Here is a 24373-nt window from a genome sequence, read left to right as displayed (position 1 = left end):
CTTAGAATCACCATGAAATACCATAGTAGATCCATGGTTACTACCATGGGTAAACCACAGTAATACTATGGTTGGTTCATAGTACTTAGAATCACCATGAAATACCATAGTAGATCCATGGTTACTACCATGGATAAACCACAGTAATACTATGGTTGGTTCATAGTATTTAGAATCACCATGAAATACCATAGTAGAACCATGGTTACTACCATGGATGAACCATAGTAATACTATGGTTGGTTCATAGTACTTAGAATAACCATGAGATACCATGGTAGAATCATGGTTACTACATAAAAACCATGGTAAAACCATAGTAAACCATGGTAGATTTACGTAAGGGCTAGTTCATGTTTTGTCTGATCACAATTTAATTTGTTAATATAAATTTCTGCATTTCAGGCCTGCAACACATTCCAAAAAAGTTTGGATGGGGAAATTTAGGGCTAGTAATGAGGTAAAACAATTAAATAATGATGTGATTTGAAACAGGTGATGTCAACACATGATTGTAATCATGATTTGATACAAAATCAATATCCAGGAAAGACCTAGTGTTTGAGGAGCAAAGATGGGCTGAGGATCTCCAGTTTGTCAAGAAATGTGTGAGAAACTTATTGAAATGTTTAAAAACAATGCTCCTCAGAGAAAGATCTGAAGGGATTTGGATATTTCACTCTCAATGGTGCATAATATCATTAAACGATTCACAGAATCTGGAGGAATTTTGGTGCCTAAAGGGCAAGGGCACAAGCCTAATCTGAAGACCCATGATCTCTGATCCCTCAGACAGCACTGTAGCAAGAACCATCATTCATCTACAGCTGATATAACCACATGGGCTCATGGTTACTTTGGCAAATCTTTGTCAAGCTCTACAATATGGAGTTACATACACAAATGCCAGTTAAAACTTTACTGAGCAAAAAGGAAGCCCTATGTTAACTGTGTCCAGAAGTGCCATCCAATTCTCTGGGCTTGGAGGCATCTGGGATGGACCATCTCACAGTGGAAATGTATATTGTGGTCAGATGAATCAGTATTCCAGGTCTTTTTTGTAAGAAATGGACGGTGTGTGCTCCAACCCAAGGATGAAAAGGACCATCCAGACTGTTACCAGCAACAAATCTAAAAGCATAGCATGAGGTTGTGTCAGTGCCCTTGACAAAGGTAACTTACATTTCTGTGATGGAGCATTAAAACAGAAAAGTACACTGAGATTTTGGAGCAACATATGTTGCCTTCAAGACGACACCTTTTCCAGGGAGATTTCAGCAAGACAATGTAAAACCACATTCTGCACACATTACAAAGGCATGGTTGTGGAAGAAGAGGGTGCCTGTCCCCTCTGTCCTCAATAGAGAATGTGTGGAGAATTTGGAAATGAAAAATATGACAACAATGACCCTGTACTGTTGGACACCATAAGACCTGTTTGCAGAAAGAATGGGACAAAATAACACCTGAAACACTTCATCACTTGGTGTCTTCAGTTCCTCAACATCTTTTAAGTGTTGTGAGAAGGAATGGAACCATTAGGAAGTGGTAAATGCTTTACTGTCCCAATTTTTTTTTTAATGTGTTGCAAGAATAAAAATTGATGCATGTTTATTTTGAAAAAATAAAATTCTTGAGGTAAAACAGATAATGTGCTGTTGTATGGTTTTGAGTGCAATACAGGTCAAAGATTGTTTACAAACCATTGTGTTTAGTTTTAATTCCAATTTCTACATACCGTCCCAACTTTTTCTGATTTGGGATTGTAGAAGTAAATGTGTTCGCTGGTGAGAATACATCTGGTCCACAAGCCTCAAAGGATAGTGTGCCACTGTCCCATTACAATAATAATATCCGTGCCAAAATAATATATCATATTATCACAACAATAATATCAGTATCAGTTAAGATATAAATGATAATAGTAATATCTCACTCAGTCTAGGAACAATCTTGTATTATTGTCGTCCCCCACCCCCCAAACTTGAGTATATGTTAAAATTCTTATTCTTCCATCTCTCTAGTTTCCTCTCCTTTCTTCTAATTTATTAGCTAACATTTCTCTCTTTGACCTTTTTGGGGTACAAGCACTAGTGCTGGACACCCTATTGTTTTTCTGAAGATTTTTGTTCTGATTTTATAGATTCAGCATGCAGTGTTGGGACACCCCCCCCCCCCCTTGTTTCTGTTAGTAGGATATTATGGGGGTCCAGTCATATAGTACTGGGAACCCTATTTATTATTATGGCGGCACGGTGGTGTAGTGGTTAGCGCTGCCGTCTCACAGCAAGAAGGTCCTGGGTTCGAGCCCCGGGGCCGGCGAGGGCCTTTCTGTGCGGAGTTTGCATGTTCTCCCCATGTCCGCGTGGGTTTCCTCTGGGTGCTCCGGTTTCCCCCACAGTCCAAAGACATGCAGGTTAGGTTAACTGGTGACTCTAAATTGACCGTAGGTGTGAGTGTGAATGGTTGTGTGTGTCTATGTGTCAGCCCTGTGATGACCTGGCGACTTGTCCAGGGTGTACCCCGTCTTTTGCCCGTAGTCAGCTGGGATAGGCTCCAGCTTGCCTGCGACCCTGTAGAAGGATAAAGCGGCTAGAGATAATGAGATGAGATTATTATTATTATTAATAGTAGTAGTAGCAGCAGCAGCAGTAGTATTAGGGCTCCAATCCAATTCCAAGTGGAAACCTTATTGGAACCAGAGGGTTACAAAATGCATGAAACCATGGTCCTATAACTAAGTGGAGGACTGCCGTGACACTTTCCTTTGGAGTTAGTGGAGTTGTCCTGTTTCCTTAGTACAAATATGGGGCCCACTATGTCACACTCATCTTTTGGCCATCCTGCTTAACTGAGGGGCTGAGGAGGGGGGCAGGTGTGTGTGTGTGTGTGTGGAGGGGGGGGGCATATTTGAAATGCCCACAGTTTCACAGAGTCATTCAAGGCCAGAGGCAGGGGGAGATGGGTGCTGATTGGAGGGTGCTAACATTTTTTTTTTTTAATAAAAATTTCATGATGTTGAAAAGTACCAAACAGGTGACTCTACGTCAGCATCAATCTTGAAAGGTTCAGGATGATTTTCAACCCATAAAATGCTGATTTAAAATAAAATTGTAATTTTGTCAATATTAACAATAGCATTGCTGTGTATTATCACAATACACTCATATCCTTTAGTTTACAGCTCAAAAAACAGATTTCATTGTGCAGTACCTCTTTAATACCACTGTGAAAAAAACTTTCCATTTGCCTGTGTACAACCGGAACATAGTGTTAATACTGTCCCTGAACCCCTGTACTGTTATCCCAGTACCCTAATCACACATCAGGTTGTCTCATCTCATCTCATTACCTCTAGCCGCTTTATCCTTCTACAGGGTCGCAGACAAGCTGGAGCCTATCCCAGCTGACTACGGGCGAAAGGCGGGGTACACCCTGGACAAGTCGCCAGGTCATCACAGGGCTGACACATAGACACAGACAACCATTCACACTCACATTCACACCTACGGTCAATTTAGAGTCACCAGTTAACCTAACCTGCATGTCTTTGGACTGTGGGGGAAACCGGAGCACCCGGAGGAAACCCACGCGGACACGGGGAGAACATGCAAACTCCGCACAGAAAGGCCCTCGCCGGCCCCGGGGCTCGAACCCGGACCTTCTTGCTGTGAGGCGACAGCGCTAACCACTACACCACCGTGCCGCCCCACATCAGGTTGTGTCTATGTATATCATATATTACATATGCTACATGTCTTCCTTTCTGTCCCTCTGACACAAGGCTTTATTCTCAAAGATGCCTGATTATGAAAACTGTCAGTGAGAGAGAACTGAGGACTGTGAATTAAACTTAAAATGAGAAAGACCTGGACTTGTGAATTATGAGTGCAGTCCTCTAAATGGTGGCAGCAGTCCTCAGGGGTCAAGCCCAGTCAGACCCCAAAGCCTCTTCAGACAAATGCTGTGGTTTCTCTTCGCCCTTCTCCTTCTCCTCTTTCACACTCTTTCCTTTCTCTTGCACCCTCTCTTCCTGCGCCAGCTGCAGCTGGTCCTGCATTGAGGCGAGCCAGCTTCATCCCTCCTCCTTTCATCCTGTCCTTCATGGTCATGTGTTCTCTTCCAGCTAAAGGCACATAGACATGCACTGTCTTACCTCAATAGCACCCTTGTTTATTGAAGAGCACCATTTGGCACATAATCATGGCCACAGTTGCCATATATCCGGGCAAAAGCAAAAGTGTTTGTGAACATTACAAGAGAAGAATTCAGATGAACATTCCATGGCTCTTTTATTTGAGTAATTAAGGGATGATTTTTAGTATCTTAACTTGCATTTTAGTCTAATACTATTTCAGGCAATGCTGGAAAATGCTGAAAACTGTGACATAAAGTATCATACTACTCACTGGATCAGTTATCATGAAAAAGATTAATTTTTTCTTTTTTTTTACAATTCTGTAAAGGATTTTTAACAGATGGTTGCTTCTGATTGGATTCATAGTGTGTCTTTATAAGCTTTGCTTATTTTGTCTCTAACCTACTTTATACTCCTTTCTTTCATGGCTTTTCATGGTGTTACACATAATGTCAACATAGCTAAAGTTCTAAAGCACGCTTATTGGTATTATAAGTGTTTTGTTTTTCTCTTTCTCTCACAGTGCCCAGCCAGCCACCTCAGAATGTGCGAGCCATCACAGTAACATCAGATGAGGCAGTGATTACATGGTCAGAGCCTCCACGGATGACCCTAAATGGGGTCTTGAAAGGTTATCGCGTGGTGTTCTGGTCCCTCTTCCCTGATGGAGGTGAGTGCTATTCATGTAAAATACTGGGGCTGAACCAGTGTAAATATACAGAACAATGCAACTATTACTACAACTGTTGTTTTCTTATTCCTCAAACAGTCACCTGTTTCTTACAGTTTTCAATGCAGTTGGTCATCCCCCCACCCCCCGGTTTCTTTGATTAGGACTTGTATGATAGAACTATCGATTTGTCCTAGGTGGCTTTGTCTTAATGTATTTGTATATCACGTGTCCTTCTCTTTCAGAATGGGGTGAGATGCAGAACATTACAACAATACGTGAGCAAGTGGAGTTGAAAGGCTTAGAAAAGTTCACAAATTACAGCGTCCAGGTGTTGGCCTACACGCAGGCAGGGGACGGTGTCCGCAGCAATGTTCTCTACATTCAAACGCGAGAGGACTGTGAGTACACACACACACACACACAAACAATAACTACACATTCACTCATATGTGTAACACAGGGTTTACAGAGAGAGAGGGTAAAGATAATTTGCAAGGATTCAGGTAAGTCAAGGTCAAGACAGTCCAGGTCAGAACAAATCCAAAACATAGGAGAGAACTTGGCAGGGTCAAAATACCCGATATGAGAATATGTAACTGTGGCAGCTGGAGCATGGTTCGTGCATCAGCTGCAGACAGAAAGGAGGCAGGTCAAACAGGCAGGTAACACTCGATGATTCTCACCCATGTCTTGTTTGTGCCCGTCTATTTATGTCTCTTTGTGCTTTCAGAGACTCTCATAACTGGTGAGAGAAAGAGTGGCATAGCTGGCAGAGCTTGCAAGACATACATGCATGCACATACACATTCACACTCTAAAGTAGTGTGAACTTGAACTTGATGGCATGAAAGCCACAAGTCCATGACCAACCTCTTTTCTGTTGAGTTGTCTTGCATATTGTTGAAAGTATGCTGAAAAGTGTGGGTTGACTAAATATAAGCCCTGAGCTCAGTTAAAATTCTGTTGACTTCCAAGTATTCCTCCACAACCTCACACACCAGGTTCTACAATGGTACTGAATCCCAGGGCCAGGAAAGACTCTGATGCTACCATGGAAGCCTCCCCACTCAGTGAGATCATTAAATCCCTCATCATCCTCCACCAAACCCAACACCAAGTGTTCAACGAACAGTAGCTGCACTTTGAAGCCCTTGCATAGGAGCAGGTGAGAGCCAGCAGGCATTCAGAAACATTCTGCTGCCTACCACATCTCCAGCTGTGTCCCTTGTCTTTGTGCCATACATGACGCTCACCAAGATGGCCTCCACAGACAATCTGAAGGCCTTCCTGGACCTCTTTGAGTATGCAGCTTCTCCCATTGCTATCAGGGGATGTCCAGCTTGCTGCCCAGCAGCTGCTGCCATGGATACAGCTGGAGTATACAAGTATTCAAGCATCAAGAGAGTAATCCTGCAGCACATCAGCCAGTCACCCAAGGAGCACCATGGACATGTGCCGTAATTGCAGCTCCCCATAGTCAGCCATGCTTTCACCTACATGCAGCAGGGATGACAGGTGACTCCAATGTTTGATGGCGGAGGAGTGGGATATGGAACAGACCATTGAGCTGTTGGTACTGGAGCAATTTGTTGTCCGTCTCCCAACATGAACTGCAAAGTGGGTTCAGGGTCACCAGCCTGCATCCCTGGACAAAGCCATGCAGCTGGCCAAGGATCATTTGGTGGTCGTTCCTCATCAAGGCCTGGTCTTTCTTGCTCTCTTTTGTTTCTCCCCTTTAATCCCCATTTCCAGGTCCTCAAAACCAAAGGGCACTGGGAAGGGCATGTTTGGTGAAGGTGAGGCGTGTACATGGGAATGTTCACAAATAACCACTATGGACCATATTGATAAATTTCTGGGGCCAAAAGCATGGAGTAGAAAAGCCCTCACCTTACCCATCCACTAATTTTTGGGACAAATTGTCCAGGGTTTCAGGAATTATTATAAGAAAGGTTTGTGGATGTGTCCTGCAGTAGTGAGGCACATTGTGGAATCTGCACAGCATTGGCTGGGGAGATGGTGCCAGGGCTGATAATGTCAGCTCTATATCAGGGGGATATGGAGGGTGGGGAGGTCACCAAGTGAGAGTAATTGATGGTCAGCAAATTCAGCCTACCGGTAATGTTACGCTATTGCACCTATATATTATATTGAGTGACATGAAGGAGGACACTCAAACCAAGGAAGAGATGACCAGGAGATGTTGGTATCGTAGGTATCATAACTTGGTATCATGGCTTGACATTTGGGACAGCATAAAACCCTAAATCAAATAATTGTTCATTTTATTGGCCAAGCATTCATGGCAATGTCCCCAGGTGGGCAGCATGTCAGTACATTACATTCCAGAGCAACGGACAACATACCCAGTGCTGCCTGGGTATTAGGTGGTTATTAGGGGGTTAGGTGCCTTGCTCTAGGTCCAGGGAATCAAACCAGTAACCTTTTGGCCCCAAAGCTGCTTCTCTAACCATTAGGCCATTGCTTCTCCGAATGTCAACTTGTGAATCCACCAGTCACCCCAAAAGCACCATTGTGCCCATTACCCTTATTCAAGTTTCCTTTCAAAAGAATAGGCATGTGCCTCATCAAGCCATAAGAAAGCTTCATGCGAGGATATCACTGTTAGTCCTGGTGGATTATATAATACAAAGCACTCCAGAAGCAGTGCCTCTGTGACACATTTCAGCATGCAGTGATGTGGAGGCACTCTTCTGCATCATCTCTCAAGTTGGAATCCCAAAAGAGATTCTGAGTGACCAGGGCACTACATTTATGTCATGGACACTACACAAGCTTTATTAGGGATTAAATCAATTTTCACCAGTGTTTACTATGTGCAAACAGTTGGCCTGGTGGAGTGGTTTAATCAGATGCTAAAAACATGATCCATAAGTTCATTGATTAGGTGCCAGAAATTGGGATATGTGGCTTAAGCCCCTGTTATTTGTAATATGAGAGGTCCTGCAAGCCTCCATGGAGTTTTCCCCTTTTGAATTATTGTATGGGCACAAGCTTTGTGGCATAACGGTTTTTCCGTTTCCGGTTGACAGTATGTCATGCGCATTCTGGCTGCCGCTTCTCACCGAAGCTTTTTTATTTTATTTTCTCTCCTTTTTTATTTTATTTTTTTTTCTTTTTTCTGTGTTTGATGTTTGTTTGAGTGTTTTTGTCCGCCGGTTATGGTGTGGCTCCAGACCCAGTTTTGGGCGTCGGTTCCCTCCAGGCCTTGGTTTGCTGTGAGTGATGCCTGTGCTCCCAGCTATGGACTGCAATGAGCTCGTTGCTCATTTTAACATCATGGTTGTCCAGCGCTCTGTGCTTTAATGCTTGGCGTGATGTTCCAAGCGATGTTGCTCGGTGGCGTCGCGGCAGCTGTGCAGGTGGTTTGAGACGTACCAGCACTCTCTGTGGCGGTGCTTTTCTGCTCGCTTTGTGAATCCATGGTGTGGCGTTCGAGCAATGTTGCTGGTGGTGTCATGGCGGCTGTGCTGGAGATGTGGGACTTGTTTTTGTGTGCCTTTTGGTGGGACTGTGACTGCTACACCACTGGAATGATATCCTGACTTCTATTTGGTGGACTTTTTTCTTTTCTTTTTTCTGCCTATTATTGTAAAGTGACCTTGGGTTTTGAGAAAGGTGCTATATAAATTATTATTATTATTATTATTATTATTATTATTATTATTATTATCTTGGATGTCATTAGAGAAAATTAAGAGGAAGGACCTTCTAAAGGCAAAAACAAAATTCAGTATGTTCTGCACCTGAGAGAAAAACTCCACACCTTAAATCACCTAACACAAGAAAATTTGTATCAGGCTGAAGAATGTCAGTCCCAACTATATGTCAGGGGTACTTGACTATGAGAATTTGCACTGGGTGATAACATACTCATTTTACTACCCATGTTGAGATCTAAATTACTTACAAAGTGGCAAGGACCCTTTGAGGTCATATGGCAAGTCATGGAAGTTGACTATGAGGTCAGGCAAATGGATAGATGCAAATCCCCTGTGGAGACCACTTTTCATCATCCCAGAAAGCAAAGGTTGCCAGGTTGCAAGGGAAATTTTTTCATGCTTTTTTCTTCTACCCAGCCACATAGACCTCACAGGATGCCACATTGAGACTACTCCAAGTGTGGTTGGACGCAGCCACCAACACCAGTTACCTGAACACAAAGGAAATGTGGTTTGAGATGAACTCAAGGCTATGCTCAACATGGGAGTAATCAAGGAGTCCACAGTGATTGGAGTAGCCCAGTGGTCTTGGTGTCCAAGACCAACACATCGGCCCATTTTTATGTCTAAATTTGACACAGACCCAATACCTCACATTGATGAACTGCTCAATCAGTTACTTGTGACACACTTTAATTTGACACTGATAATACATTTGTGTTTCTTAACTAAAGGTTTGGCAGATTCTTTGACTCCAATATTTCAAGAAAAAATAGCCTTTTCCACTCTGTTTAGGTTATGCCAATTTGTCACCCTTCCATTTGGATTGTTTGGAGCCCCAACTACATTTCAGTGCCTCATGAACAGAATACTCTGCCCACACTATTCATATGCTGCTGATGATAATCATTTATTTCATGATTGGCAGCTGCATTTACATCTGAGGGGTGTCCTGAGAATCTTGAGACAGGTGGGATTCACAGCAAACCCAAAGAAGTGTGCAATTGGACAGATGTAAATGCAGTATCTGGGCTTCCACTTGGGCCATGAGCAGGCACATGCTCAAGTTGATAAGACAGCAGAGATTGCAGTCTGCCCAAGACCCAGAACCAAAAAGGTGTTGAGGCAGTTCCTGGGGCAGGCTGGCTATTATCGGAGGTTTGTGCCTACTTTTATGGACATCACCAGCTTGCTGACTGACACTAAAAATGGAGCACTAGTCCCCAAGTCCAGTGGACAGAGCATGCAAGTGGGCTTTCTGCCAGGCAAAAGCGGTTCTGTGTGGGGGCCCGTCATTGCATTCTCCTGACTATTTTCTCCATTTTGTTCTGCAGACTGACATATTGGACAGAGGGCTGGGGCCATTTTGTCCCAGATAGTTGAGGGAAGGAGCACCCCATGTTGTACATCCAATGCAAGCTTTTGGTAAGAGAGACCAGGTACAGCATGATTGAGAAGTCTTACTATCAAGTGGTTGGTCCTCAGCCTCCAAGCCTATCTACTGGGGTGCCCCTTTACCCTCTGTTCTGATCATGCCCCATTCCAATGGCTGCACTGCATGAAGGATGCCAAAATGCAGATCACTCCTTGGTAGCTGGCACTTTAGCCATCCAAATTCCAGGTGGTCCACAGGCCAGGGGCACAGATGGTGGTGGCGGATTAGCTCTCTCACTGAGGGAGTAGGAGGGGTAGGTGGGTTGGGAGCTGGGGGTGGTGTATGTGGAGGTGTCATCGAGCATCAGCTGTGGACAGAGCAGAGGCTGGTCAAATTCACTGATAGTGTGATCATACTGATAGTGTGATCATTCTCACCTGTGTCTGATTACCACCAGTCTACTTTTTTGTGTCTCTTTGTGTTTTCAGTGACTCTCATAATTGGCAAGAGACAGAAAGAGTGTGTAACATAGCTGGCATTGTGCAGGCATACACATGCACACACACACACACACACACACACTTTGATGATGATTTTGTTTGATAATTTTGAATGGACCAATGAAACAAAGTCTTAACATTCATGAGGGTAGTTTTAGGCAGAGTTCTCAGGTTGACAGGCATACCAGCTGATCAGGTTGCATAAGTTGATATGAGTGACAGTCACGGTCAGCTTGTCTCTTGTCACTAGATGGCCTAGGGTTAGACTGCAGGCACATTTGATGGTTCTTCAGACCATGGAAAGAGAAAGGACTGATATCCCTGTAAACACTGGAAGAGAATGAGACCAGTATATTGGACTCAAATTGGACAGTAGATTAGAATGGCTGACAGAGTTTTGAGCATTCTCTGCCCAGGGAAAGTACCTGTTCCGGTCCTGATGATTGTAGAAGCAATAGGCCCTGAGGAACCCCCGAAATATCTTGGGGATGATAACCTGAGGAAAGACTGACATCGATATCAAGTCTTTTGCAAAAGGCCTGTCCACAGGGAGATTGCAGAGCCTGAATACTTCTTTAAATAATACTTATGCTGTTTCTAGTTTGGTGGGTAACTTGGTCAACGGACTGAGGCAGATGCCTTGGAAAAAGGATCAGTGATGGTGAGGATGGCTCTGGGGCCCTGTGACCTGAGGGGAGGGGGGACAATGATGAAGTTTAGTGTTATGTGGGACCAAGGGAATTGCAGAATAGGGAGTGGTTCTAGAAGACCTGTGGGCAGTTATCATAATGTTCAGAATTGTGCACACATAGAATAGGTTATGGTGTACTATTTAATGTCTTGTTTCAAGGTTCCCCAAAAGGACATATTTTTCACTGACTTATGCATTCTTGAGATGCCTGGATGCCCAGAGCTGAGGGAGGTGTGTACCCACAGTATCACTTCCTCCTGCATAGTCTGAGGCACATATGTTCTCATCCCTGGACAATGTGGGGGTTTAGGATAGTCCTGCTAGACATCCACCATGATCTCCTACTGCACAGGAGCTGCAAAACAATACCCAGAGAGGAAAGTTTCAGGGGCTAATTGGGAGTGAGGGCTTTCAAAAACCCAGGATAGTGCATCCACTTTACCATTCTTGAACCCATGTCTGTATGCAAGCATGAACATGAAGTAAAAGGACTAATCCAAGTGGTAAAGAATGGTGCCCACCTGACTTGGTGTGGGGTTAAGCTTTCTGCATTTTCCTTTCTCTTGATGTATTTGAGGTTCTTTTGGTCAGTCATGATGATTAAAGGGAAGATTGGGACCTCCAGCCAGTATCAATTTGTCTAAACACCATCTTCAGCACTGGTTCATTCCATTAACTCTCTGCAGTCAAAGTATGAATCATCAGAGCAAAATCAGCAGCAGATTATTTATCTTGTTTTAGAGAAGCCTTTCTCCAGTGGGTTTTTTTTCCCCCATTTCTGGATGGTCACAGATAGAGAATGGGACATTGTATGAGAGAACCCTTGCATTTATCAAGAGAACCTTCATATTTTGGGGGGTAAGACAAAGCACTGTGGGTTAGTGGAAGTGACCTCATTACTCATGCAAGTATCCAGATATGGAGCGGTGGGTGCTTGCTCTTCCCCCCTACAGATTCAGAGACTGTCCTCCATGGCATTGGATATTTGCTGGAGCTGCTGTTCCCAGTTGCCAAGCAGCTGAACCTGGGAAGTGACAGCGTCTTGAGATTGTGCACCTCTGCTGGATTCATGTTGCTAGGTGAAACCTTCTGTAGCACAAGACTCATGGAGGCAGATTAAGGAACCATTTGCATAACTTTGTTAACAGGCAGTCCACGTTGTTACCAAAAAAACAAACAAAAAAAAACCACTCATTGCAAAACAAATACAAAACATAACACTGGGGAACAATTTGAAAAAAATTCTGTTGAGTTAGATTTTTATGCTAATTAAAACTAAAATTGGCATGCTGATTCTAAAATTGCAGTCAGTTTTTTTCTAGCATGTCAAGTTTTTTCTCCACAGCTTACCCTCCAGATAAGCAAAATTCCACTGATTAGCTGTAGTAAGACTTGCCAGCTGATTACGATTGGACTCAACAGCTACGTGGCAACTTGTTTGTGCAGTCACAATTGAGACAGTGTGGTGAGAGGTGTGTGCAGCTCCCAATAGGTCAGTACTATCAATATCTGCAAACAGAAAGCTAGCATAGTAGGAATTAAGAGGATTTGTGCTGGCTTTTCTCTTAACCTTGTAACCATGGGCATACCGTTGTAAGTTCTATTTTGTTTTATGCTGTTTTTTTTTAGTTTTCAAAGCTTGTAACTATTCCATCTTAGTGTTTTATTTACATAGGTATATATTTCCTTTGTTCCAGATCATGTCTGCTCCTGCTACTTCTCGTCATAAATGCCTAAACAACCCTGACTCCTTTTGCTATATTTGTGGTAGTTTCACCATTCCAAGTCAGAGGGCAAACATCAGTGCATTTGTCAAACAAGCATATTTTGCATATTTTAAAGTAAAACTCGGTGATCAAGATAAGCCATGGGCCCCTCACAAAGTGTGCAAGCAGTGTGTCGAGAGTTTACAGATGTGGACCAAAGGAACACGTGAAAAGTTGGCATTTGGTATCCCCATGGTTTGGCGAGAGCAAAAAGATCATTGCACAGACTGTTACTTTTGTTTAGTGAAAACATCAGGATTTAACAAGAAAAATAAAAGTAAAATAGAATATCCTAATCTACCGTCAGCTATAAGACCAATGCCTCATTCAGCTGAAATTCCAGTGCCAGTTTTCGAACAACTACCTCCTCTAGAAGAGCTGAGTGATGTTGAAGAACGCAGTGAGAGCAATGATGCAGATTTTGAAATTCACGAGGATTCAGTTCGTAGGGGATTTGATCAGCACGAGTTGAATTTTTTGGCATGTGATTTGGGCCTATCAAAAAAAGCTTCAGAAATCCTAGCATCAAGACTGAATGAGAAAAACTTACTTGAACAAGGAGTGACGGTATCATACTTTCGAACCAAAGAAAGTACATTTCTGCAGTACTTTCGAAGTGACAGCAGCTTTGTGTTTTGCCATAACATTCCTGGTTTACTGAAGGAATTAGGGCTTTCAATCTACAATCCAAATGAATGGCGAATGTTTATTGATAGCTCAAAGCGGAGCTTGAAGTGTGTCCTTCTACACAATGGCAATTTATTTGGTGCAGTCCCTATTGGGCATTCTGTCTGTCTTTGTGAAGAACATGGAGATGTAAAGAGAGTCACTGAGTTATTGTAATATGACAAACACAATTGGATCATCTGTGTTGACCTTAAAATGGTGTGCTTCCTTCTTGGTCAGCAACGTGGGTACACAAAGTATCCCTGCTTTCTCTGTATGTGGGATAGCAGAGCTCGAGAGAAGCATTGGGTTGAGACGAATTGGCCTCCAAGATCTGATCTTAAACCTGGAGATCCCAACATTCTACATCAGCTACTTGTTGACAGGAAGAAAATAATATTCCCACCTCTGCACATAAAACTAGGTCTCATGAAGCAATTTGTAAAAGCATTGCCAACTGATGGCGACTGTTTCAAGTACATCATCTTGCAATTTCCTGGACTGTCAATTGAAAAAATCAAGGCCGGTGTGTTTGATGGTCCACAAATTCGTCAGCTCATCAAAGATGAACAGTTCACCGGGACTATGTCAGACCTTGAGAAGAATGCTTGGTTATCATTCAAAGATGTCGTCAAGAACTTTCTTGGAAATACATGTGCAAGTAATTACACAGAAATTGTTCAGAAACTATTGGAGAGCTACAAAGTGCTTGGTTGCAACATGAGTATTAAACTACATTTTCTGCATTGCCATCTTGCCAGCTTTCCGGAAAATCTTGGTGCTGTTAGCGACGAGCAAGGTGAACGATTTCACCAAGATTTGAAGGTTATGGAAGAATGTTATCAGGGTAGATGGGATGTACATATGATGGCTGACTATTGTTGGAGCATCAAACGCGATAGTCCTCAAGTTGAACACTCCAGAAAGAGCTATAAACATAAATTTTTACCTTAACTACTTGCACACAATTATAATTACAGTAGCCATATCCTTTGTAAAAACATAATAGTGCTAAATAAACATTGCAGTCATGCCTGTTTCTTTCATATTTCATTGTATATCTCATCTCATTATCTCTAGCCGCTTTATCCTGTTCTACAGGGTCGCAGGCAAGCTGGAGCCTATCCCAGCTGACTACGGGCGAAAGGCGGGGTACACCCTGGACAAGTCGCCAGGTCATCACAGGGCTGACACATAGACACAGACAACCATTCACACTCACATTCACACCTACGGTCAATTTAGAGCCACCAGTTAACCTAACCTGCATGTCTTTGGACTGTGGGGGAAACCGGAGCGCCCGGAGGAAACCCATGCGGACACGGGGAGAACATGCAAACTCCACACAGAAAGGCCCTCGCCAGCCACGGGGCTCGAACCTGGACCTTCTTGCTGTGAGGCAACAGCGCTAACCACTACACCACCGTGCCGCCCTTCATTGTATGTCAATATTTGAAAATTTTTATAAAACAAGCACATATCTATTAAGTACAGTATTTTTCATATTTTTTAAGAAAACAGGGATCCTATAGTTCAAAAACTTGACGTGATAGAGAAAAACTGAGATCAGTTTTGGATTCCGCACCCAAAAATTAGTTAGAAACAGCTGTCAGAGCTAACTCAACAAAAATTGTCTGACATCGATGTCAGAGAAGAAGATAGGGTCAAAATAACAGATATCAGAATATGGAACAAATTCAAAGAGCTAGGCCAAGGCAAAAATGTGGCAAATGTGGACGCATAAAAGATCAAGGCATAGGTGAGTGTGTGGATCATAGTCCTAGGTGAGTGTGGAGTGGTCTCGAGGATGACTGAAGCTTTTTTATAGTAACAAATGCAGTGTTTAATCCAGTGTTTAAGATCAAATATGACATTACCATGGAGGCTTGAAATGTGAGTACAAGTGTTTGTGTCTCACTCCAACTCACTACCCAACACAAGAAGGATTAATTCTTTATGGATTAGAAGGCATTACGTTTGTGCTTACACTGGTGGGCATGAGATTAGTGCCCTATCTTTTGCTCTCCTCCTCCCTGGGGACATGGGGGGGCTGTAGGAAGGGTTTGGCAAATGGGGGACAGGGAAGAAATGGAGGACTGAACAAGAGTAAGCACTTTGCTCTTGAGATTTTACTATTTCTTTTAGAGAGAAAGAGAATGAAGGAGGAGAAAAAAATCTGTGTACATGCTTAATGAGAGATGTCATGCTTTTTTCTGTAAAATTGTATTTCTTCTTTCTTTTATGAGTTTGGTACTCTACAAAGTGTGTGTGTGTAACATTGTATAACTACATGTTCATCATTGATCAAATGTTTATATTTCTTACATTTTTGTATATTTGACTCTGTATGGTATCAGATTCTTCGAGATAGGAATTTCAGTGGACTACAAACAAGAAATATTTTACACAGTTAATTATATTTTTCATTTTTTTAAAAATAAATAAATGTAACAATTCTAAGGGAGCACTGTTGTAAATGAATTGGCGTGTTATTGTATACAATTTTTGTACCTGACTAAATATGACTCAAGGACAGAGAGCACCAAGTATATAGTGGGAGATGGAGCTGATAATCCTTACTTGCACTACAAAGGCATGCTCATGCTTCCACATCTGTCTCCAGCTTTAATGGCGTGAAATGCAGTATGGTGGAATGATAGAGTAGCTGTTCTTTGTAAGCCAAACTAAAGCCTCTCAGGAATAAAACTCTGCCAATCTAAATCTCAAAAATATTGATAATTCCGTAAAGCCTTCTAAACCTACATATCCCCAAAATATGTCCCAAAACACACATTTATATAAATACCCATACACCACTATGTTGTGTTTTCATGTGTAAAGGGAGTTCTCAGGGATTGAGGTGTTTGAGATACACTGCAGTATATTAAGGTGAACTCTGTGTTTAAGCCTGCCTATTAGCACTGCACAATATGCATCTTTATGCAACATCTCATCTCATTATCTCTAGCCGCTTTATCCTTCTACAGGGTTGCAGGCAAGCTGGAGCCTATCCCAGCTGACTACGGGCGAAAGGCGGGGTACACCCTGGACAAGTCGCCAGGTCATCACAGGGCTGACACATAGACACAGACAACCATTCACACTCACATTCACACCTACGGTCAATTTAGAGTCACCAGTTAACCTAACCTGCATGTCTTTGGACTGTGGGGGAAACCGGAGCACCCGGAGGAAACCCACGCGGACACGGGGAGAACATGCAAACTCCACACAGAAAGGCGCTCCCCGGCCACGGGGCTCGAACCCAGGACCTTCTTGCTGTGAGGCAACAGTGCTAACCACTACACCACCGTGCCGCCCCTTTATGCAACATAACTGTGATTAAATTGTTGTGCACTGCAATTACATATAATATGTTTTTTCAATATATTAAAACAATCAACTTCAATAAGTCAAAGCACCCATAATGGATTTTTTCTTTATGCATTGAGATTTGTCAGAATGCACACACAGCCAATGTATTTTTATTGGGCAAATTGGTCATTTGTATACTGTGGTGTTCTATGGTATCAGTATTGCAAGTTTTGTAGTAACAATCAGCCAACAATGTTTTGAGCAGCCCTGCTGCCTACCTTTCCACCCATATACACAAATGAAGTTGACAGTGAAGGATGGTTTTCTACTATGCACAGTACACACTAAACCGAACATATGTTCCCCTTCTAACATCTGTCAATCTGTCTTTCTCTCTGCTGCTTTTGCTCTTTTTTTCATCTTTACAGACTCATTTGAGCCTCTTAAGGCTAAGTCTAGCAGAGCTGTAAACAGTTCTGCTCACTTTTTGAACTGTTGACACACTCTTAAAAGAAGAGTTAAATCTATAACCCGAAAGGTTGCTTTTTTTCTTGTCCTTATGTCCCAATGAAACTGTGATACCTTTCATGGAGAACCATACAACAAAATGGGTTCGAAATAGAACTCTTCAGGATGTGAGAAACTATTCAAAGATCAATTGGTGAACTCATCAAAAACGGGTTATATGAAGCTTATGTGATGCTTATTTTTGCAAAACAATTTTTTTTTCTCTTGCTTTCTTAGTCCCTGGCCCTCCAGCCGGAATCAAAGCTGTCCCCTCCTCTGCCAGCAGTGTTGTGGTATCCTGGCTCCCTCCGAACAAACCAAATGGCATCATCAGGAAATACACCATTTACTGCTCCAGCCCTGGATCAGCTCAACCAGTAAGGAACAAAGGGTGTGAAGATGTGACAACTGGATAGTTTATTATGACAGATCAAATTCAGACATGCATATATTTATACAGTTTTGTTGTTGTTGGGTTGTTGTTGTTTGTGTGTGTGTGTGTGTGTGTGTGTGTGTGTGTGTGTGCGTGCACACGCGCTGTGGTGTATTGAGATTGTGTGAATATTTAAAACACGCCTTTCTTTCAGAATTATCTGTATCACTGTATTTTTAATGTGTGTGTGTGTGTGTGTGTGTAAGAGTCAGTGGTGCAATATCAGCAGGATATGTGTGCCTCATACTGCAGTGTGTGCATGCCAGCTCACTCTCCCTTTCTCATTTGCATATCTGTGTCTCATCACGTTGCCTAGACAACCTCATCTGTTCATCAGTGAGGGCAGGAAACAAGCTAACACACACAAACACAACACATGCACCCACTCATGCACACACATCCACACTCCCCTGAGGCTTTATCACATTTATAACCACCTCATCTGCATGCTATCATACCCACACACACACACACACACACACACACACACACACACACACACACAAGCCTTATTTGTGTATTTTTACACCAAATTAATGTACCTGCACAGGCTTACTGACACACTTTCTCCTCATTCACAAATCTCTCTCTCTGTCTATCTTTCTATGTCTCTTCCTATCCATCTCTCTATCTTGCTCTCCATCTCTCCCTCCCTCTCTCTCCTCCCCCCCCCCTCCCTCCCTGGTTTCTTGCAGAGCATGGGGTGATTACTATGTAAATGAGTGTGAGAGGAGAAAGGGAGGGAGGGAGGGTCAGACACACCGTGCAGGGAGTACTTTTGTTCCTCTTTTCATTATCTCCCACTATCGCTCCCTGGATCACCCCTATCTACATGCCAGAGGAATATTTCAATATCCGTTACACCACTCCGCCTCCCTCACTCCGAACCTCCCTTTACTTGCTTTTTGCGATGAAGGCAGAATAAATGGAAAGAGAAAGATATGAACTAGTCCAAAGAGAGACCAAAGAAATGTACAGTATTTACTCCAAAATAATTAAGCCTTTAGAAGAGTTATGAATACATAAAGGAGACACAAGAAAATAGAACGTAATGTCGTAGGACGAGGAATGTGATGCATGAGTAGGTCAGTGTGTTATGGTCGGGGTTGTTGTGAGTATGGATGGCAGGGTAAGCTTCAGATTAGTCTGAGGGGAAAGGAAACTGTGTGTGTGTGTAAGAAAATGAACACATTAAAGGTCATCATAAGAATCATATGGATTGTGCAGAAGGTGAAGAAGCTAGTTTGGGGGAAAAAATCCTTCCTTTCTTTTATATGGTTCTGAAATAGCACACAAAACTATAAAAATGCATGGTGTCATCGGGTTTGATCAGCATACATTGTTTTTCACACTCTTGGCATCATCAAGAATAAGCACAAGCTTATTTGAATCATCGCAGTGATTTTTTTCCCCTAGTCTTTTCTCTTGAGATTTAATGTTTTGTTATGTTGCTCTCAGGCTCCTAGTGAATATGAGGCAAACCCAGAAGTGCTGTTTTACCGCATCACCCATCTGAACCAAGGACAGCAGTACCTGATCTGGGCAGCAGCTGTTACCACTGCGGGTCGGGGAAACATCAGCGAGAAGGTCACTGTGGAGCCTGCTTTAAAGGGTAAATAATGAGAAATTTAAGTTGAGTAAGAACTATAATTATGAGTAACTGACAGATTAATTGATTTATTTTCACGCATCTAATGTTTGTTAAAGAAACTGTGTTCACTCTACCATCATTTTCTCCTTAGTTCTCTCTTAGCCCTCTTCTCTGTCTGCCCTCTGTGACCTGCTAAAGGGATAGTGTGTTGTTAAGGCCCTGAACAAACGGATAAAGAAAGAGCAGCTGATGGCCAATATAGTGTGCAGTAATGAGGAAGAGGGGATGAGAAAATGACATGGGCAGTGTAATCAATATTTTGGATTAGAAAATTAAAGAGTGGGTCTACATGCACTGAGCACCTTATTAGGAACACCTGTACACCTACTCATTTTCATGTACTTGTCTAATTAGCTGATTGTGTGGCAGCAATGCATAAAATCATGCAGGTCAAGGTCAGTAGATCCAGGTAATGTTCACATCAACCATTAGAATGGGGGAAAACGTGATCTTTGTGTCAGTATTGTTGGTACCAGGCAGGTTGGTGTGAGTATTTCTATAACGGTTAATCTCCTGGGATTTTTACACACAGCAGTCTCTCGAGTTCACTCAGAACGGTACAATAAAGAAAGAACATCCAGTGAGCAACAGTTCTGCAGATGGACGCACCTTGTTGAGAGAGATCAATTGAGACTGGTTGGAGCATATTGAAAGGCTACAGTAACTCCGATAACCATTCTGTACAACTGTGGTGAGCAGAAAAGCATCTCAGAACACACAACATGTCGAATCTTAAGGTGGAGGAGCTACAGCAGGAGAAGACTATGTCATGTTCCAGTGCTGTCAGCCAAGAACAGAAAGCTGAGGCCACAGTGGGCACAGACTCACCAAAACTAGACAGTTGAAGACTGGAAAAATGGAGTCTGGTCTGAAGAATCTCCATTTCTGCTGAGACACACAGATGTTAGAGTCAGAATTTGATGCCAACAGTCCAGGCTGGTGGAGGTGGTGTAATGGTGTGGGGAATGATGTCTTGACACACTTGAGGCCATTAATACCAATCAATCATGGCTTGAATGCCACAGCATATTTGGGTATTGTTGATGACCATGTTGCTTCCCTTCATGGCCACAAATTGCCATCTTCTCATGGATACTTCCAGCATGATAATGGACCATGTCACAAAGCAATATCATCTCAAACTGGTTCCACGAACATGACCCTGAGCTCAGTGTTCTTCAGTGGCCTTCCCAGTCACCGGATCTGAATCCAGGAGATCACCTTCAGGATGTGGGAGAACAGGAGATTCACAGCATGAAAGCGCTTCTGAAAAATACGCATGAACTGTGTGATTCGATCATGTCCACATGGAGCAGGATTTCAAAGGAACGAGTCCACAATCTTATGGAATCCATGCCACAAAGACTTTAAACTGTTTTAAGAGCAAAGGAAGGCCCTACTCAGTACAAGTGTAGTGTTCCTCATAAAGTGTTCTGTGAGTTTCAAGTCCCAGTCAAAAGTTTGGACACAGCTTCTAATTCAATGTTTTTTCTTTATTTTTATGAATTAAAAGTCACTTCATGTCTTTTTACTTAGCTGAGTGGTTCTTGACATAATATGGGTTACTACAGTTGTGGAATAGGGCTATTTACTGTATTTTTATTATTATTTGCTATTTACTGTTTGATTTCAAGCACATTAAGAAGGTAAGAAACTCATCCACTACACTTTAGAACAAAAAGTGTAAAAAAAAAAAAAACATACCTTCAATTAACGAGACACATCTGTTAATTGAAAAGCATTCCAGGTAACTACCTCATGAAGCTGGTTAAGATAATGCCAATAGTGTGGAAAGCATCGTCAAGGTAAATGAAGATACCTGAAGAATCTAAAATATCAAACAGATTTTGTTTTTTACATTTGTTTGTTTACCACATAATTCCAGATGTTATGTCATGGTTTTGATGTCTTCAGTATTGTTCTACAATGTAGAGAATAGTCACAATACAGAAAAACCTATCAAGTAGAGAAGGGGTATACAAATTTTTGACTGGTGCTGTATGTTTGTTTGTACAGTGTACTCAGATTGTCTTGTTATATTTGATCTGATGTTTGGCTGGAAAAGAAAGATTTGTCCAGAGTGAAGTGTGTGTGTGTGTGTGTGTGTGTGTGTGTGTGTGTGTGTGTGTGTGTGTGTGTGTGTGTGTGTGAGAGAGAGAGACATATCATTTCGGTGTTTTTACATAAAACACAACTTGGTGAATATCTGACTGACTGAGTTTGTTTTATCATGCATTCATGTGCTCTCAAGAACTTTAAATGTGTCAATTGATCGTATTTTTTTCTGAAAGGTTCCCACAGGTACAAGACTGTTCTTCTACATCGTGTTGCCCGCTTATTAATTTCTGGGTTGGTAAATATAATAAACTAGCGGCATGGGGTATATACTGTGTACATGAGTTGACACTGAGTTGCTAGTTTATTAGATCTTTGGATAATTAAAAGTTCGTAGCTCCCTATATGAGCTTCCTAATTCTCTCCTTTCTAATCTAATCTAATCTAATCTAATTCTAATCTTCTCTCATTTAGAAGCTCTCTGTTGTAGGGTCCTGCATATTACCTTTATGGTGACCACAGAGGGACAAACTGCAGAATCCTTCATGGTCATAGATTTGAGCATTTTCCTCTCTATCTCTCCCCCTTAGCTCCTGCTAAGATCTTATCTTTTGGAGGTACAGTTACTACTCCATGGATGAAGGAGGTACGGCTGCCATGTAGTTCAGTTGGGGAGCCAACTCCCACCATTAAATGGACCAAAGACAGGTGAGTGACAGTTTTAGGTCTAGTTTTTCATTCTGCATTCATTTCAAAAGCTCTGTCTATACTGCAATATAAAATAACTTTAAAAAGCAACAATGACTCTGGCTATTGCATATTTTTTAACTAAATACCAGCCATATCTCACACATTTCCCAGTACAACTGTTTTTGTTTCTTGTATAATACTTTTATACAGTAATGCTGTACAAACTACACGATCTCTCAACAAGACATCAGTAGAGATGTATATCTATAATATAATTGTGGCTTTAACCCCCGCAGCGAGAACACTGCTATTCCCGTATCTCAGGATGGCCAGCGGAACATTCTGGCAAACGGAACTCTGTTGTTGCGCTCAGTAAAAGCAGAGGATTCTGGGTATTACACCTGCACAGCCACCAACACACTAGGATTCGATACCATAATTGTGAACCTACTAGTGCAAGGTAAAGTGCAATACATGTGTATATAAAACAAGGTGGAAGATTATTAAAGACTATAATGTTTGACTATATTTATGTGTGGGTGTGTCAGTCCCTCCAGATCAGCCACGTTTAACAGTCTCCACCACCTCAACCTCCTCCATTACCCTGGCCTGGATTCCTGGAGACAATGGAGGAAGCTCCATCAGAGGTACAAACCCTTTTTCTGTCATTTACTCAATCAAATATTTTTTTTCTTCTTCATTTTTACTCATCTTTCTTAAGCACCATTCTTACGCAACCTCTCCTTTCCCTCTTTGTGCCATATTTGGTCCACTTGGCTTCTTTTGTCCAACTGTCACCGTTCACTGAGTCTATTTACATGTTTATACACTGCTTTCCCCACTTTCTTTTGTCTCAGCAAGTGAGCATGTGTGTATATGCCCCACCTTTTTTTATTTATCCTGGCAGGTTTCTGTAGCTCATGATAAATGCTTTTATGTGCTTTTGTCCACTTTATAAGGACCTTTCTTTCTGGTCAACCATACTTTGCACTGATGCATGCATTTCTCTGATGAATTGGAATAACCTCAGCTCGGGTTTGTCTGTTTAGATCTGTTTAGTCACTGATACAAACACTCTGTGTGTGTGTGTGTGTGTGTATACACAGAATTATCATATTACAAACACCAAAACCAACCTAATGACTGTCGTGTCCCTATTGGTCTAAGTGTCCCACCAGCAGCTTTTTTCTCTCTTCCTTGGGTTTTTCAGATTGAAACTCGTGATCTTTGAAATATCTGCACCCTCTAGTGGTGAGAAGGCAAATCTGCCACAACTTTTAAGCTTCATACAAAGCTAAGAGGGGCGGCACGGTGGTGTAGTGGTTAGCGCTGTCGCCTCACAGCAAGAAGGTCCGGGTTCGAGCCCCGTGGCCGGCGAGGGCCTTTCTGTGTGGAGTTTGCATGTTCTCCCCGTGTCCGCGTGGGTTTCCTCCGGGTGCTCCGGTTTCCCCCACAGTCCAAAGACATGCAGGTTAGGTTAACTGGTGACTCTAAATTGGCCGTAGGTGTGAATGTGAGTGTGAATGGTTGTCTGTGTCTATGTGTCGGCCCTGTGATGACCTGGCGACTTGTCCAGGGTGTACCCCGCCTTTCGCCCGTAGTCAGCTGGGATAGGCTCCAGCTTGCCTGCGACCCTGTAGAACAGGATAAAGCGGCTAGAGATAATGAGATGAGATGAGACAAAGCTGAGAGTGAGGAAAGCTCATTCTAGGTGTGCAAGGTGCTAGCTAATACTCCCTGGCCCATTTTCCTCGATTTTAGCATTTCATGATCACCATCATTGTAATATATATAATAATCGTGTTGGTAAGTGCACTCTTCATCGTCATTAGTTGTACACTCTCACTCAGACCTTTACTTTATGTTTGTGTGTTTGCAGGCTTTGTGCTGCAGTACTCTGTGGATAATACAGAAGAGTGGAGAGATGTGTTCATTAGCTCTACTGAGCGCTCTTTTAAGCTGGACAACCTCCGCTGTGGTACCTGGTATAAGGTCAAACTAGCTGCCAAGAATAGTGTGGGAGCTGGTAGGATAAGTGAAATCATTGAGGCAAAGACTCATGGCAGAGGTAAGAAAGCACAATTTTATGTGCACTCTGGCCAAAAAAGAAAAGTTGCACACTCGAAATTGGTCCGCTTTTTGCTTTGATTACGGCACGCGTTCACCGTGGCATTGTTAGAAACAACTTTATACAACGTTACAACATTGATTTCCACCCAGGAACATTAAG

At 42.4% G+C, this 24373-nt stretch overlaps 1 protein-coding gene across 1 annotated transcript in view; it reads left to right on the top strand.

Moving 5' to 3' along the window:
- dscaml1 (Down syndrome cell adhesion molecule like 1) overlaps positions 1 to 24373 on the top strand; it is a 165480-nt gene that overhangs the window by 129400 nt on the left and 11707 nt on the right. The window contains exons 16-23 of the mRNA XM_060942167.1: positions 4662 to 4808; positions 5054 to 5209; positions 17552 to 17691; positions 19206 to 19359; positions 22044 to 22161; positions 22440 to 22603; positions 22692 to 22790; positions 24023 to 24211. Coding sequence (XP_060798150.1) covers positions 4662 to 4808; positions 5054 to 5209; positions 17552 to 17691; positions 19206 to 19359; positions 22044 to 22161; positions 22440 to 22603; positions 22692 to 22790; positions 24023 to 24211 — 1167 coding nt within the window. The remainder of the gene's footprint in view (positions 1 to 4661; positions 4809 to 5053; positions 5210 to 17551; positions 17692 to 19205; positions 19360 to 22043; positions 22162 to 22439; positions 22604 to 22691; positions 22791 to 24022; positions 24212 to 24373) is intronic.

The sequence above is a fragment of the Neoarius graeffei genome, chromosome 16 (assembly GCF_027579695.1).
Source record: "Neoarius graeffei isolate fNeoGra1 chromosome 16, fNeoGra1.pri, whole genome shotgun sequence".
Classification (NCBI taxonomy): Eukaryota; Metazoa; Chordata; class Actinopteri; order Siluriformes; family Ariidae; genus Neoarius; species Neoarius graeffei.
This window is presented reverse-complemented; position numbering and strand designations above follow the sequence as displayed.